Source organism: Chiloscyllium plagiosum, unplaced genomic scaffold (genome assembly GCF_037043375.1).
Source record: "Chiloscyllium plagiosum isolate Xiang-an unplaced genomic scaffold, Cpla_swu_hap1 HiC_scaffold_26, whole genome shotgun sequence".
Lineage (NCBI taxonomy): Eukaryota > Metazoa > Chordata > Chondrichthyes > Orectolobiformes > Hemiscylliidae > Chiloscyllium > Chiloscyllium plagiosum.
Window position 1 is genome coordinate 52,170,982 of NW_028270164.1, and position 18,277 is coordinate 52,189,258.

The window sequence follows — 18,277 nt, forward strand, 5'->3', positions numbered from 1 at the left end:
CCTCTCGGAAAAAAACCAAGGACAAAATAACCTTGTTAAAGGGGCAGCAGCATCACATTCATATACCTCCAGTGAGAAACTGAGTCCAGGTTGGCATCATTCCCACCCAGCATCACAAATGAACTTATCGGTGGCCCTTCAGCCTGAGACCTGAAAGGAGTGATATGTGGATGCTTGCTGCGCACCCTGCTGTTCACTAATGAGGTTTAAACGAGATCTGGGGCTTTACACTGGGTGGAGAGGGGGGCCTGTTCACTCCCAGATCAAGACCCAACCAACACAGTGCTCACACCATCACCCAAAGGTCAAAATGAAGCCTCCAACTCTTAATTCATTCGCTCAGTTCCGCTATCCTGCACTTGTCACTTCTAAAGAGCTGAACAAACACGAGGGAGTCAGACAGATAGGACTCAAAGTATTAAGAATTTATTCACAATTTTTCTTCACAACTCTCACAGCAAGCTTCTCAACATATCTTACAGGTTTGCCAGTGCATGTATTGAATGTAGTGCTATTATCAACAAACCAAAATCACAAACCCCAGAAAGCAAGGAAAACTTCACGTCGGTACCATTCGGAAAAGAGAAAGTTTGTTTTGGGTTGCTAAGTGTCAGTCTGCAGGGCCCGGAACTGGGCAGGCTCAGGGCTCAGGTGGGTGCCATTTGTAATGTCACTGTCACGGAGAGAGCTGAAATGTGTCCTCTTTAAAATCGGCTCCTTCCTGCTCATGTAATTCCAGTTGCTCCAATTTTTCCGGTTTATGGGTGATTTCATCTGGGGTCTTCAGGAACCTGTGTAAACAGATGTGGTTAGGGGTCATGGAAGGGGTCACACTCTGACCTTTCAAAGATTGACTACACTGATGGTTGGAAACAGGGAGATGTGAGCTATTGGGTTGGAACACAGTCTAGGGAAAGGAGGACAATTTCAGAACAGTAAACTGTAATTTTGGAATATTCATGAACATAGAAAAGTCAACAATCTGAAAATACCAACCAACCCATCAATGCTGTCCATGTTCATGCCCCACCCCCCCATCATGGGCACTTACCTGTTTTATCTCCTCTCTGCCTCCCCCACCCTCATCACAGTCCATGGACAATCACATATTAATTATGGCACAATTTGCCCCCAAATGGTTTGGTGTGAGTGACCTTCTCTTTGTGGTAAGATGGGGTAGGTTGGACTTTTACTGCTGTACTGTCAGTACACATGATCTCAGAGCCATTATGTTGAAGATAATTCTGACAGCAGAATTGACCCCAAATCCAACAACAGTAAACAGCTGGCAATCCGCAGAGCAACTTTCTGAAAGCCACCTCTGCTGTGATTTCCTCCTGGCCTGTGGAATTGCAACACTAAATACAATGATGTTCCTCAGAAGCACTTCCTGCTATGAAAGCTACCAATCAAATGTGACAATGTTTCACTCCTCACTTTGAGTGTGGCCCAGGGACTTGTAAACTTTCTGATCCCTAGCCCTCTTGACGTGCTTCTTATGATGTAGCTCCCAGGGTTCACTGCCAGGTGAAGCTGGTTGAGAGATATCATGATAGCTAGTGCCAGTGTGATTGTAGCCCACATGTTCCCAATGTATGTTCCGCTTGTGATGAGGGATGTGTCTTTGAGAGGGATTTGTTCTGTCCTATTTTTCTTCAAGGGGAGGGGCATTGTCAATCTGGGCCCGATGCCTCTGCTCCATGGAAAGCACTGTAAATAACTATGGGTTTTTAAAACAATTAGACAAAGGAAGCATGAGTGGGCACAGCCAAGCTCCCTCAGATTCAGGATTTTAGTTTTGCTTTCAGTTGTGGAAGTTGAGTTTTTGGAATTGAAGCTGTTAGATACAGCTCTTTCTCTCTGCTGCTGGATTCATTCCATTGGTGTTCCTTCTCCTGGGCTGGAGGAGATAGCAAGTGAGGGAAATCTGCTTTGCTGAATTTGCCTTTGCCAAGGGTGTGTTTATGGGATGCTTCTATATTAGAACGGTGGTAGTTAAATACAATATTATTTTGTTATATACATTAATAGAATTAAAGTTATGTAATTTATTTTGTTGTATTTTAAACGTGGTGTAAGAACAAAGTGCTATTTGATTATAACCTAGTAGTTTGATAAATCAAATCACATCTAGAGCACAGCGCCTTCCACCTGCCTTTAAATAAAGATAAAAGTTAGGGTTTAGACTATTGGTATTTGATATGTTTTGAGGGCGTTTGGCCTGGTCTATAATACTGTGTAAGTCTTTCTCATCTGGAGCATGTGTCTGGAAACGGCATACACAAAGTTCATTTTGTTTTCACTATTTATCGTTAACTGAAGAGCCAATTGGACAGGTGGATATTTGTAACTGTACTCAGGTAAGCTCCTTACATCAGTACCAATACACATGCAGTGTGATAACATACTAATTTAGGAGGTAGGGTAACCTGTATCACCCTCTAATTCAACTAATGCAGTGTATAATCCCACAATCCTCTTCAAGACTCATGGAGGTCTCTTTATTGAAAATCTGATTTATTATTAACTGGACGTAGATGTCTCTCCCATATCTCAAAGATATTTTCACTTGAGGCCTTTTCCAATACAGATTGAAGACTCGAATGCTTTCGGTTTGTTGTCGCTCACTGTGTGACAGCTGTGGGGTTACTGGTGGGGAGTGAAGAGACACTGGGTTTCAAAGAGCCACTCCCTCAAGTAGGGTCCACACTGGTCTCAGACTCAGAAGATTGTGAAATCATGGAGCCCTCCAGGATTCCAGTACACAATTGAAAGCTAACGCTCCAGTGGAGCACTGAGGGGATGCTGCTTTGTTGTGGGTGCCATCTTTTGGAACACAAGTTGAACTGAAGTCCTGACTGCCCTGATAGGTGAAACTAGAAGCAGCCACAGCACCATTTCAACGATAAGCATGGAGAGTTTTCCCAGGTAATATCTAGCCTACAGTCAATACCCCATAAACTGATATCTGGTCATTATCACATTGCTGTTTGTGGGATCTTACAGTGCGTCACATGTTTCCTACATTTCAACAGTGATTGCTCTTCAGAAGCACATCATTGGCTGAGAATGCTGGGTTGTGGGAAGTGCTATATAAATGCAAGTCTTTCAAAAGGAGTGTTCAGCTGTTAGGAGCAGGCTCTGTCCTACATGATACTGCCAGTCCAATCCCAGCCTACTCCCAAGGTACAGTGTGTGTGCATTACCCATCACTTCACTGAATCATACAGCTCTGTTTGCTAATTTACAGAGAGGCCATAATGTTGCAAGAATGTCAGAGTGAGAATGGAGAGGGATTCCCATGACAAATTGTGATCCCGAGCACTCAGCAAAGATGGTGAGACTTACCTGAAGATGAGTTTCTGGCCGGGCTCCTTTCTGATGATGTTTAGTTTGTAATAATGCCGTAGAGCTCTTGACATTTTTTCATACGTCATATTTGCTCGGTTCTGGGTGGAAACAAAAGCAAAATCTTTTTTTAAAAAACAGAAACTGGAAGACAAACTGCCGCAGGACACTCAAAGGTGCACCCGATATCAAGCTCTCCAGGAACTTCAATGAATAGACTCTGCCAAACTGTGGTTTCATTTTATGTTGGGCCATTTTGGGAAAGCAGGAGCCCAGTGCAATAACTTCTTCAGACAAGGCGGGGGTACAGGAGGAGGCCATTCAACCCCACAAGCCTATTTTGACATTTAATTGGAACCCTGACGTAATTTTCATGCCTGGGTTTCACATTCCTGACATCCTTTCAAAATAAAAATCAATCTCAGTGCATGCACACATCATGGAGTCTACGCACTGATTTAATCCCCTTCTACGCTTCCTCTCTCCACCTGCAGAATCAACTCATTCGAAGTCTGGAGGGAGTCATCAACATTGACTCGAAACCTCGCAGAATCTCAGCCATCAGCAAAAACGGTTTGGAAAGTTCCTGCTGACTGCTCCCCTCAGTCCTCCTCCGTTTTACCACGATGTGGAAGCAGCACTCATGATGGTGGTGACACAGGATGCACTTAATGTGGGAACTTCAATGGCCATCACCAAGATTGGCTTGTAGCACCATGACTGTCCAAGCCCGAAAGGACATAGCTACTGGACTGGCTCTGCACCTGGTGGCAATGTGACTAACAAGAGAGGAAATCTGCAAGCCCTTGACCAGTCTCAGGAACAGTATTGGCAGGAGTGACCACTACACAGTCCTTGGGAAGACCACGTCCCACCTTCACATTGAAAAATGCTAAATGGGATCATTCCATAGCAGACCTAGCAAGTCAAGACTAGCATTTCCTAACGTACTGAGGACTGTCATCATAATCAACCACAATCTGTAATCCCATGGCCCGGCATATCCCCCACTCAACCATTGCCATCAAGCCAGGAAATCAACCCTGGTTTAATGGAGAGTGCAGGAAGGCATGCCTAAGGTATATCTAAAAATGAGGTGTCAACCTGGTGAAGTTACCAAACAGGACTACTTGCACGCCAAACAGCATAAGCAACAAGAGATGGACAAATCTAAAGGATCTTGTAAAACATGATTAGGCTCCACAAATATCCCCATCCTCAATGATGGATGAGCTCAGCACATCAGTACAAAAGATAAGGCTGATGCTTTTGCAGCAATCTTCAGTCAGAAGTGCTGAGTGGATGATCCATCTCGGCCTCCCCCAGTGGTCGCCAGCAGATACCAGTCTTCAGCCAATTTTATTCACTCCATGTGATATCAAGAAACAGCTAGAAGCACTGGATACTGCCAAGTCTATGGGCCCTGACAACATTCCAGTAACAGTACTGAAGACTTGTGCTCCAGATCTTGCCTCTCCCATAAACAAGATGTTCCAGTACAATTACAACACTGGCACCTACCTGGCAATGTGGGAAATTCCTGAGGTATGTCTTGTACACAAAAAACAGGACAAATCCAACCTGGCCAATTACTGCCCCATCAATCTATTCTTGATCATCGTAAAGTGATGGAAGGTGTCAGTACCAGTGCTGTCAAGCAGCACCTGCTCAGTGATGTCCAGTTTAAGTTCTACCAGCGCCATTCAGCTCCTGGCCTCATTATAGCTTTCGTTCAAACTTGGCCTAAAGAGCTGAATTCCAGAGGTGAGGTTTGAGTGACAGGCCTTTGACATCAAGGCTGCATTTGACCAAGGAAGGGCATCAAGGAACCTGAGCCAAACTGGATCAATGGGGTGGGGCAAACTCTATGCTGGTTAGAGTCATACCTGGTACATAAGAAGATGGTTGTGGTCAGTCATCTCAGCTCCAGGTCATCTCTGTAGGAGTTCTTCAGGGTAGTGTCCTAGGCCCGACCATCTTCAACTGCTTCATCAATGACCTTCCCTCCATCAAATGGTCAGAAATGGGGATGTTCGCTGCAACATGTTCAGCACCATCTGTGACTCCTCAGACACTGAAGCAGTCCATGTTCAAATGTAAAAAGATCTGGACAGTATCCAGGCTTGGGCTGACAAGTGGCAAGCAACATTCACGCCACACAAATGCCAGGCTATGACCACCTCCAATAAGAGACAATCTAATCAGCACACCTTGACATTCAATGGTATTACCATCTCTGAATCCCTCACTATCAATATCCTAGGGTTACCATTGACCAGAAAGTCAACTGGGATCTCCAAATGAACACAGTGGCTATAACAGCAGGTTGGAGGCTCGGAATACTGCAGCGGTAATTCACCTCCTGACTCCTCAAAGCCTGTCCATCATTTACAAGGCTCAAGTTAGGAGTGTGATGGAATACTTCCCAATTGTCTGGATGGATGCAACTCCATCGAAGACAAAGCAGCCCGCTTGATTGGCCCACATCTATCACCTTCAACTTTCACTCTCTTTACCAGTAATGCCCAGTGGCAGCACTGTGTGGATCTAAATATGTGCTGCAGGAAATGACCAAGGCTCTGTCAGCAGCACCTTCCAAGTCCATGATCTCTATCACGGAGGACAGGGGCAGCAGACACATGGGAACACCAACATTGTATGTTCCCCTCCATAAACCATCCGGACTTTAGAAATTTATTGCTTTATTTTCAGTGTCACTGGGTCAAAACCCTCTACTTTTAATGCACCAAGAACTGCAGTGCTTCAAGAAGGTAGCTCAGCATCACCTTTACTGGGGCAATTAGGGTTCTGCAATCAATGATTCAGTTAAATAGTGGAGCAGACTCGACAGGTGAATGGGTATTGTCATTCCACTGGTAAGAACACTTCAGCTGAAGTGATACGGGAAACTTTAACTGACACAATGGTTCCACATGGAAAGCATTTGTTGAAGAGACTGACAGTATCAGGTGAGGTTTATCAATGAAGATTTGTAACTTTTGATTGAAAGCTGATCGAATGTCTCTTTCCCAAAGACAGAACCATCTGTTGGATTCCTCACCCAGAAACTGACAGCCGCTCACCTTGTGATTTCCCCAGAGTCGTGCCAGTCCATTGGGATCAACGACACGGAAGATCTTGGACTCTTTATCCTCCCACCTGATGTACTGCTCATATCGGCTGTCAGACAGTAGCTGATAAACGTAGTCCCACAGTAGCCTGCAGTCTACACAGAAATCAGTCTCATTAGAGGTTAACATCAGCAGCAAACAGGTCTTCCTGCAACTTCACTGCACGCTTAATCTTGGGCATTCTCATCGAGTACCTGCAGACCATATCTCCTATCTACTTTCATCTTCAAAATCCCAACCATTATTGCATTGTTTATCTCAGCTTTCTTTGTTCTTCATTATTTGATGAACTTCCCTGATGGGACTTGCAAAATTTCACAAATCAAACCAAATTCACGTTCAGTCATGTGTTCAGGTGGATGACCAATGACCAAAGAGGGACTTCAATAAGCTTTGAAAAGGAGAGAAAAGAAATGGAGAGGTTTAGGGAGGGAAATCCCGAGCTTTGGATCCCTGTGACCTCAGGCCGGGCTGCCAATGGGGGACCAATTAAAATCAGAGAGAAGCAAAGGCCAGAGCAAGAGAGCATAGAGATCTCAGAGGATTGTGGGTAGCAATGTTTACTGGTCCCGAATGCTGAAATGGGAAACCTGCTGCCTCTGAGCACCTGTTCCAGGAACAAACCCCAATGGCCCGATATTTTCCAATATTTAATTCAATAATGTGGATAATACAATATATATAAAATATTTCATCTTTATAATGTGATTTGGATCAATGTGATGCTATCCACTTTAGCAGCAAACAGAGGAGACAGACCATTATCTGGTGAGAGATTGGGGAAGGGGGAGGTGCAATGAGACCTGGGTGTCCTTGTACACCAGCCACTGAAAGGAAGCATTGCAGGTACAGCAGGCAGTGAAGAAGGTAAATGGTATGTTGACCTTCATAGTGAGAGGATTTGAGAGCAGGGATGGCTTCTGTAATTGTACAGGGCCTTGGTTGGACCACACCTGGAGTATTGAGTGTAGTTTCAGTCTCTGTAACTGAGGAAGGATGTTCTGGCTATGGAGGGAGTTTAATGAAGATTTACCGGACTGATTCCTGGGATGGCAGGACTGACAAATGGGGAGAGGTTGAATCAATTAGAATTAAATTCACTGGAGGGGGGATATCTCATAGAAACCTATAAAATTCTAATGGGACTAAGACAAGGTAACTGCAGGAAGGATGTTCCCAATGACTGGGGAATCCAGAGCCTAGTGACAGAGTGGGGAAAATGAGGACTGCAGATGCTGGAGATCAGAGTCAAGAGTGTGGTGCTGGAAAAGCACAGCAAGTCAGGCAGCATCTGAGGAGCAGGAGAATCAACGTTTCAGATATAAACTCTTCATCAGGATTTCTCTGCTATGATGTTACAGGTACCCAGCATCCTCTGTTTAAAAAAAATCACCTCACACATCTCCTTTAAAACTTTCACATCTCACCTTAAACTTTTGTCCCCTACTATTTGACAGTTCCACCCTGGGAGAAAGACACAGCCCCAATGCTAGAGCGAAAACCACCAAGTTTGCCCAACCTATCCTGGAGCTAATGACAACATCCTGGTAAACCTCTTTTGCACTCTTTCCAAAGCCTTCACATCCTTCCTATAGCGACCAGATCGATACACAATATTCCAAATGTGGCCTAACCAAAGTTTTCTACAGCTGTAACATGGTAGACCATGTATGACTGAGAGGAGGAGAAATTTATTCACCCAAACAGCCTGTGGAATTCTCTGTCATAGAAAATGGCTGAGGACAAAACAATGAGTGTTTCCCACAAGACGTTAGATATAGTTCTTAGGGCTAAAGGGATCAAAGGTATTGGGAGAAAGTGGGATAGGGGACAGAATTGGATGATCAGCCTTGATCATATTGAATGGAGGAGCAGGCTTGAAGGGCCGAATGGCCTATTCTCCTACCCCTACGTTTCTGTGTTCCACATCAGCTCATTCTGTGAGAGCTGTATAAGTAATGCCAGCTCACAACAATGTCTTCTGTCATTGATGATAGGATTCAAGAGAATCAGAAGCAGATGGAGCCAAAGCAGAAATATGAATGAGGGTAAGGGATTTAGAAAGAAATAGCTAGAATGAAAGGGATAACATTAGAGGGAGAATGTTTAAGTTGTTCTTAATGGGCTGGGGACTTCACAGGTAAAGCCAGCATGAGATGTCAATCCCCAATTGGCTAGCCCAGTGATCTAAGGGAAAAACACATTTACAATCCATGCAGTACAATCCGTGATCTCAGGATATCTCAAAGTGTCATTACTATCGCACAGAAGGAAATGAGGCAGAGATTATGCACAGTGTGATCCTGCCATCAGCAATGCAAAACACCAGCTGCTTTATGGAAACAGTTACAGAATCAGGACCAGCCTAGCTCTTCATTGAGAAGTGCCATGGGATCCTTTGGGAAAGAAGATGGACCATTTGATCCAAAAGATTGCGGCTCTGAAAGTGCAGCACTCCCTCAGCACTGCACTGAGGTGGTAACCCATGGTAACCCAGACCCTGGACTGAGACTTGTGGCCTCTGACTGAGACACAGAGCTCCACACAGCCATGGGTTGCCAAGGTTGAGGTTATTTATCCACTGTTGGCTGCCCATCAAACTCAATCATGCCTTTTGATGATTATTTTATTTCTGGGTGGCAGACACATGTTGATTGGCATTGGGGACCCTGACCATGATCCCCAGCTCAGCCAATAGCTCAGAACAAGCAATAATCCTGGGCTTTCCTGTCTCTATAGCCTGGTACTGGAGCATGATTTTACAAAATTAATCTGGACTCTCAGATAAATACAACAAACTAAATTAGTAACATCCTGCTGACCATATGGACACTAAACAGCTCGCAATATTCAGAAGCCTCACCTGCTATCTTCCCAGTGACTGGCGGTTGCCATGCTGAAGGGAGTGAGCATGTGTCAAGACCCCTCTTCCCCTCTGACCTGTTGGAGAGGTTTAGTGGTTCCTCCCAGTGACCATTCTGGAAGGCCTCAGTGTTGTGCAGCTTACTGCTGGGAATCGGCGTCGGTGAGCTCATCGCACTGGCAGGTCTCGGACACTGCACAATGCTCACAATTCGCGGTGCAGTCCTGTCTAAAACAGGAAACGAAACTTCAAATACAAGCTCCTTCAAGGGATGGGGAGAAGATGTGACAGTCATTTGTATCACTTGTTGGAGAATATTTGTATATACTCAGAACAAACAGGTTCTAGATGTTTTGTCACAGTAAAAGCTGACATATATAAAGAGTACAATAAAATAAATAGCGATAATTAGTTAGTAATTAGTCCTGGGTTGGCAGGACTGACATATGGAGAGAGATTGAATCGATTGACACAATATTCACTAGAGTTTAGAAGAATGAGGGGGATCTCATCAAGACCTTTAAGTTTCTAACGGGACTCGACAGGGTAAACATAGGAAGGATGTTCCTGATGTCCAGGGAATCCAGAACTGGGGTGGGTGGGCCACAATTTCAGGATACAGGGTAGGCCATTTAGGACTGAGATGAGGAGAAAGATCTTCACCCAGAGAGTAGTGAGCCTGTGGACTTCTCTACCACAGAAGGTGGCTGAGACCACAACATTGAATGTGTTCAAGAAGGAGTTACATATAGTTCTTTGGGCAAAAGGATCAAGTGGTACAGGGAGGAAGAGGGAACGGGACTGATCATCATCAATGGTGGAGCAGACCCGAAGGGCTGAATGGCCTACTCCTGCTCCTGTTTTCTATGTTTCTATGAGATCAACCTGAACTCTAACACGGAAACATAGTCGAGATCTCAAGCAAGCATTTATAGACCCTAAATAATAGATAAACAAATAAATTCAAAATGGCAATGTGTCAGGGCTGTATATGTGGGAGGTTTTTTTTCAAATTCGCTCATGGAATGTGAGTATTGTTGGCTGGCCCAGCATTTATTGCCCATCCCTGGACGCCGTTAGGAAGGCAGTGATGAGCTGTCTTCTTGAACAGATGCAGTCCACCTACTATAAGTAGACCCACAATGCCATTAGGGAGGGAATTCCAGGATTTTGACCCAGCGACACTGAAGGAACGTCGATATAAGGTGGCACGGTGGCACAGTGGTTAGCACTGCTGTCTCACAGCTCCAGCGACACAGATATAAGGTCTCACAGCTCCAGGGACACAGATTCCATTCCAGCTTTGGGCGACTGTCTGTGTGGAGTTTGCACATTCTCCCCGTGTCTGCGTGAGTTTCCTCTGGGTGCTCCGGTTTCCTCCCACAGTCCAAAAATGTGCAGGTTAGGTGAATTGGCCATGCTAACTTGTCCATAGTGTTAGGTGCATTAGTCAGGGGTAAATATAGGGTAGGGGAATGGGTCAGTGTGGACTTGTTGGGCCAAAGGGCCTGTTTCCATTCTGGGAATCTAATCTAATCATATTTTAAAGTCAGGATGGTGAGTGGCTGGGAGGGGAACTTGCAGGGGGTGGTGTTCCCATATATCTGCTGCCCTTGTCCTTCTAGATAGAAGTGGTTGTGGGTTTGGTAGGTGGAAAAGGGAACTGGTGAAAATGAATTAAACCTGAAGATATCAGAATTAGGAGATGACAGCAAAGTGAACAGTGTTAACATAAAGTGTCAAAGAACAAATGAATTATAAAACAAGAGTTTAAAGGACTGCTCAAAACAGAATAAACAATGGCAAAAGATGAGTTAAACTGGATGAAATGCACACAGAGTCCAAACTCAGACAGGTGAACATTGCCAATATACCACCAGGGCTCTGCAATGTAGCAGCAGCAACAGCACCTGAAAGGTGGCTGCATGGCCTGTTGACATAAGAATTGTTGGTTATGACCTGATCAGCCAGGGAAGGGAAGGGAAGGGAAGGGAAGGGAAGGGAAGGGAACGGAAGGGAAGGGAAGGAACAGAAAGGGGAAACTGGGCTACTCATGGATTACAGAACAGCAGGAGAGAGAAGAGCGACATAACTAACAGCAGGTTAGAAACAAAACTGCAGATATTTGGAAATAAAAGCCAAGGGAATGGTCATGCGAAAAGTGGTTACAATGGCGTAGCTAATAGTGGAAAGGAGATCAAAGATAAAATATGTAGCAAAAACATATGAAATTAGTAAAGGAGACAACATTAAAGGGAGATTGAATTATTCCCAAAGTAACTGGGAATATGATGTGGTAAAGGAGTAGAGTGTCTCCTTCCTTACCCTGTAGGTAAAAAGCCCAATGACAGAGAGAGAGCACTGCTGGATCCAGTGAAGAAAACTGAACCTGAAGAGATAAGAGAAGTCTTTGTAGCCAAACATCGAGGTAATAGCAATCATAACAACCACAACACAAGGAGGTTTAACGATAAAGACTGAGAAAGACAAAGCCAACACTAACAAACTGGTGAGGAGGGGACTGATTATAAGGGGGTGAGAAGGAAATGAGGGAAATAATTTAGAAATATACACGCTCAAACATGGCAGGAGAGCAGTGTGCAGAATATTTAACAGAGCAATTATTAGTGGCCAAAGAAATTATACTGAACTAAAAATCAAGATCAGACTACCCAGGAACAATACACAATGGATAAATAACAAAATGTGTGAAATTGAAGCTACAGGAAAAGAGACTGACGACATAGGAGAAGGTGGCAAAGGGATATTTGAGGAGGTTGGAAAAGAAGTCAAGAAAAAAAGTGAGGAAGACACAGTGAAACTACAAAGTTAAGCAACCATCAATATAAAAAGCATTTGTAATGAGCTCCACAGACATATAAATGACAAAAGTAAAACCAGGTGACGGATACGCTCACTAAAGCTACGTATGACAAAACTCTCGGTTACTGCAAGAGAAATGGCAGAAATATTAATTAACTGAGACAAAAAAAGAAAGATTTCCATCCACCTGGTGCTTTCCATAACCATTCGATATCCCAGTCAATGAAGTAGAGATGCTGTTCTAAGTTGGGAAATGTGGCAGTCAATTTGTGAACAGAAAGCTCTCACAAACAACTGAGCGACAATCTGTCTTTTGTGATGTTGATTGAAAGGGAATTACTGGCGATGGCACCATTGGTAATACTCCTGCTATTCTTTGAAATGGAACCCCTCATGCTCACCCAACATGGGAGCTCAGTTTAACATCTCACCCAAACAGGCAGCACTCCCTCGGTACTGCATCACAGCACTGGCAACTTTGCTTTTTTTTGTCCCCAGGCCGTGAGTTAAACACAAGTATGCTACTAACAGAGTTACAGGGAGACTGACATTGTGAATATGACATTAAATGGAACGATTTTAAAAAATTATAAACATTTCAGGTAGAAAGGGACAAAATAGTAGGTGAGAAATCAAAGTTAAGATTCTGGTTCTGCTGAATTGTACACATGCATGTTAAAGCAAGAGACAACAGGAATCATTCCATGTAATGATTATTAAATTAATAGAGACAGCATCTATCCCAGAATGACCTCTAATGTGAAATCTTTAGATGGAGAAAGCAAGATAGAACAAGTTTTAAATCAGCTCAATACTGGTGCTTGGAAAGTCATGGAATCCGTGAATAAAAGATGTATTCAAGAAAATATCCAGGAGCTGAATTATAATAACGAATAGTCAGCACACATTGCAAAAGGGAAGACTGTGCTTAAACCTAACCTACTGAAAAAATGAATACGGCTGATGTTGGATACATGATTGATTAGGATTTTCGGAATTCGTTTAATGGTAAGCTGGTGACTAGAATGTGTACATGTGGAATGAGTGAACAAGTAATAGCAGAGATAGCAAGATGACTACTAAAGAGGGAACAGCAGAGAGTTCAAAGCAATTACTGAGATAGGGATTAGTTAATGTAGATAATAACTGCCATAAAATACAGGAAGACATTAATAACGTCAGAATGGACATATAACTGGAAAACATACTCAAAAATAACTATGTGCGAAATTATACACTTTGATGTCAAGAGTAAGGAGGCTGTGCATTCTTTAGGAAATATGTTTCTGAGAGAGAGGAATGGGAGAGGGAGGAATGGGAGAGGGAGGAATGGGAGAGGGAGGAATGGGAGAGGGAGGAATGGGAGAGAGAGGAATGGGAGAGAGAGGAATGGGAGAGGGAGGAATGGGAGAGGGAGGAATGGGAGAGAGAGGAATGGGAGAGGGAGGAATGGGAGAGGGAGAAATGGGAGAGGGAGGAATGGGAGAGGGAGGAATGGGAGAGGGAGGAATGGGAGGGAGAGGAATGGGAGAGGGAGGAATGGGAGAGGGAGGAATGGGAGAGGGAGGAATGGGAGGGAGAGGAATGGGAGGGAGAGGAATGGGAGGGAGAGGAATGGGAGGGAGAGGAATGGGAGAGAGAGGAATGGGAGAGAGAGGAATGGGAGAGAGAGGAATGGGAGAGGGAGGAATGGGAGAAAGAGGAATGGGAGAGGGAGGAATGGGAGAGAGAGGAATGGGAGGGAGAGGAATGGGAGGGAGAGGAATGGGAGGGAGAGGAATGGGAGAGAGAAGAATGGGAGAGAGAAGAATGGGAGAGGGAGGAATGGGAGGGAGAGGAATGGGAGGGAGAGGAATGGGAGAGAGAGGAATGGGAGAGGGAGGAATGGGAGAGAGAGGAATGGGAGAGGGAGGAATGGGAGAGGGAGGAATGGGAGAAAGAGGAATGGGAGAGGGAGGAATGGAGAGAGAGGAATGGGAGGGAGAGGAATGGGAGGGAGAGGAATGGGAGGGAGAGGAATGGGAGGGAGAGGAATGGGAGGGAGAGGAATGGGACGGAGAGGAATGGGACGGAGAGGAATGGGAGGGAGAGGAATGGGAGGGAGAGGAATGGGAGAGAGAGGAATGGGAGAGAGAGGAATGGGAGAGAGAGGAATGGGAGGGAGAGGAATGGGAGAGAGAGGAATGGGAGAGAGAGGAATGGGAGGGAGAGGAATGCGAGAGAGAGGAATGGGAGAGAGAGGAATGGGAGGGAGAGGAATGGGAGGGAGAGGAATGGGAGGGAGAGGAATGGGAGGGAGAGGAATGGGAGAGAGAGGAATGGGAGAGAGAGGAATGGGAGGGAGAGGAATGCGAGAGAGAGGAATGCGAGAGAGAGGAATGGGAGAGGGAGGAATGGGAGAGAGAGGAATGGGAGAGAGAGGAATGGGAGGGAGAGGAATGGGAGGGAGAGGAATGGGAGGGAGAGGAATGGGAGAGGGAGGAATGGGGGGAGAGAGAGGAATGGGAGAGGGAGGAATAGGAGAGGGAGGAATAGGAGAGGGAGGAATGGGAGAGGGAGGAATGGGAGAAAGAGGAATGGGAGAAAGAGGAATGGGAGAAAGAGGAATGGGAGAGAGAGGAATGGGAGGGAGAGGAATGGGAGAGGGAGGAATGGGAGAGGGAGGAATGGGAGGGAGAGGAATGGGAGAGGAATGGGAGAGAGAGGAATGGGAGAGGGAGGAATGGGAGAGAGAGACACCTAATATATTTAAAAGAAAACAATCCCAAAGAACTTTGGATGCTGGAAATCAGAAACGAAAACAGGAATTGTTGGAAAAACCCAGCAGATCTGGCAGCAAACGTGGAGAGAAATTATTTTAGGGATAGTGAACCTTCTTCAGAACTAAACAAATTCTTGAGGCAGAGACTTTGAAAAGCAGAGAGGTTTACGTTGTGTTCTGTGTGAAGCCTTGGTTAAACCACACTTAGAATACTGGAGACAGCTCTGGCTTCCAAACTCTAAAAAGGATATCAAACATTATATCCAGAAGGAATTAATGAACAGGCTGAAACTCTTTTCTCTAGAAAATAGGAGATTCTGGGATGTGCTAATAATTTGAAGATTTAAAGGGTGTGATGGTGTACGGAAGGCCAGAACCAGATGCCTTAAACCTAAGGCAGGCACTAACAACTCTAACAGGAATTTAGGGAAAGTACCTTCACCAACGAGTATTGCAAATGTGGAACACACAACCACAGAGACTGATTAAGATAAATATGAAAATGTTTTTAAGTGTCAGCTAGATGAGGGACAAAAGGATTGAAGATGATGTTGATAGGATTAGATGAACAGAAGTGATATGAAATATAAACACTGTGTGGGCCTCTTGCTGTGCTGGAATCATTTTGCAATCAGAAACCCTTTACAGAAATTGCTTCCCACCAGGGACTCATTCATAGAGGGAATCTCAGCATCAAAAACCCTCTTACAGTGGGACTTTTACCATCGCGTATTTCTTTAAGACAATGAAACTATAAAAAAATAGGAAAAGCAGTAGGCCATTCGGCCCCTCGAGCCTGCTTCACTACTCAACAGGATCATGACTGATCTGGCATTCCTCACGTCCACTTTCCAGTGTTTTCCCCATAATACCCAACTGATGATGAATCTCATTATTTCAGTCTTAAATATACACAAGAAGTTCCAAAGAGTCTCAATCCTGAGAAGAAATTCCTCCTCATCTCAATCTTAGATTGGCACCCTTAATTCTGAGATGATGCCTTCTGGTCCTCGACTTTCCCACAAGGGGACACATTCTCTCAGCATTTAACCCCCTACCAATCCTCTATGTTTCAATGAGATTACCACTCATTCTTCTAAAGTCCAGTGAGTAGAGCCCCAACCAATTTCACCTCTGCTCCTAAGACAATCCTCCATACCAGGGATCATCCAACTGAACATTCTCTGAACTGCCTCCATGAATTAATATCTTTCCTTCAAATAAAGGGACCAAAGTTGCTCACAGTACTCCAGATGTGGTCTCACCAGCACCTTGTACAGTTGCAGTAAGACTTCCCTACTCTTAGACTCAAACCCCGTTGAAATAAAGGCCAATATTCCATGTGTCCGGTTCCCTACCATACCTTTGTGTTTTGTATGCAGTACCCTCAAGTCCCTTTGTGTTGCAGCCTTCTACAAGTTTTCTCCATTTAGATGGCACCCTGTTCTTTTCTTCTCCCTTCCAAAATTAACTTCACATTTTCCCACATTATACTCCATTTGCCAACCTTTTTCCCACTTACTTCACCTATCAATATTTCTCTGTAAGTTGTTTGTATCCCCTTCACAAATTGCCTTTCCAACTATTTTTGCGCTGCCTGTAAATCTAACTCCAAACATTCACTTTCTTCCTCCAAGTCATTAATATACATTGTAAACAGTTACGTCCCGGCACTGATCCCTGGAGAATGTCACTGGTCACAGGTTGCCAATCTGAAAAAGAACCCTTTATCTCCACTCACTGTTACCTGCCCAAGATCAATTCTCTATCCTTGCCAATAAACTACCTCCACCAACACTGTGGGCTCTTATCTTATCACTTAACCTATTGTGAGGGACCTTGTCAAACGCCTTCTGGAAGTCCAAATAAACATGCACCGATTGATTCCCCTCTGTCCACTCTGGTTGAGACTTTTATGGAGAACTCGAACAAATTAGTCAATCTGAATTTCCTTTTCATTGAGCCAACTCTGCTTGATTAGATTATGATTTTACAAATGTGTTGCTATTACTCTCTTAACAATCGATCCCAATACTTTTCCAAGGATAAATGTTAGACGAATTGGCCTCCAGTGACCGCTTTCATTGCCCCCCTCCCTTTTTGAATAGGGATGTCACATTGACAGCTTCTAACCCTCTGGTACTCCTCCAGAATCCAAGGACTTTTGGAAGATTACAACCAATGCATTTACTGTCTCTGTGGCTACTTCTTTTAGGATCCTTCAGGGCTGGGGACATATCTGCCTTCAGTTCCAGGAGTTTGTTTAATACTATATCTTTAATGTTCATGATAGCACTTAATTCTTCCCTTGAATTATTAAATATTAATGGAATGTTCAAAGTATCTTCCACCGTAAAGACTGATGCAAAATATTTAATGTTTGAACTCCTCTGTCATTTCCCTGTTCCCCATAACCGTCTCCCCAGATTCATTTTCTAAGGTCTATGTTTTCTTTGACCTCTCTCTTTCTTTTTAAAATATATTTAAACAAACTCTGATTGTCAGTTCTTATATTACTCGCTAGCTTATCCTCATAGTTTATTTTGTCTCTCTTTATCATCTTTGTGTTTATTGGGTTTCTACTGACTTTTGCCTCTTTATATGAGTTTTCTTTCAACTTTATTTTCTCCTTAATTTCCTTGGTTAGCCAAGATTGGTTTATCCCTCTCTTATAATCTTCTATTAGGAGACTCTAATCATCATGGACCACTTTCACTTAGAGATTCTCACTATCAGGATCTCATCTCACAAGACAGTCTCACTATTGAGGATGTCTTTATAGAGATGTCTCACCATGGACAGCCTTCTTACACAGGGAGATGCAGCATTACAGAGAAAGTATGGTGGAAGGCAAGAAATTGAAAAGCAAAACCTCAAAGATCATAATTTTTGGATTATTACTGAACTGCATACAAATTGACATAGAGTTCATCAAATTAGAGAGATAAGTATTTGACTGAAAGACGGCTGGGGAGAAGCAGGTACTGGTACTGAGGAAAGTGTGTCGTACATATGTGGGAGGCAATGGCCTGGTGGTGTTATTCTGGGGACCCAAGTTCAAATCCCACCATGGCAGATTTATTAAATTTGAATTCAATAAGTATCTGGAATTAAGAGTCTAATGAAGACCACAAATTCATTGCTGACTGTGGGGAAATCCCATCTGGTTCATTAATGCCTGTTTGTGAAGGAAACTGCCATCCTTACCTGAACTGGCTGACATGTGACTTCAGACCCACAGCGATGTGACTGACTCTTAACTGTACTCTGGGCAATTTGGGATGGGCAATAAATACTGGCCGAGCAGGGAAGCCCTCAGTGCATGAATGAATTTTTTTTTAAAAGATTTTG

At 44.0% G+C, this 18,277-nt stretch overlaps 1 protein-coding gene across 3 annotated transcripts in view; it reads right to left on the minus strand.

The window, feature by feature from the left end:
- Positions 1 to 404: 404 nt before the first annotated feature.
- LOC122563320 (transcription factor ETV7-like) overlaps positions 405 to 18,277 on the minus strand; it is a 117,936-nt gene continuing 100,063 nt past the window's right edge. For all 3 annotated transcript variants that reach the window (XM_087973726.1, XM_087973725.1, XM_087973727.1), the window contains 4 exons: positions 9,343 to 9,570; positions 6,432 to 6,574; positions 3,349 to 3,449; positions 405 to 791 (listed from right to left, as the gene is read on the minus strand). In XM_087973726.1, the coding sequence (XP_087829852.1) occupies positions 677 to 791; positions 3,349 to 3,449; positions 6,432 to 6,574; positions 9,343 to 9,570 (587 nt within the window). In that variant the 3' untranslated portion in view covers positions 405 to 676. The remainder of the gene's footprint in view (positions 792 to 3,348; positions 3,450 to 6,431; positions 6,575 to 9,342; positions 9,571 to 18,277) is intronic.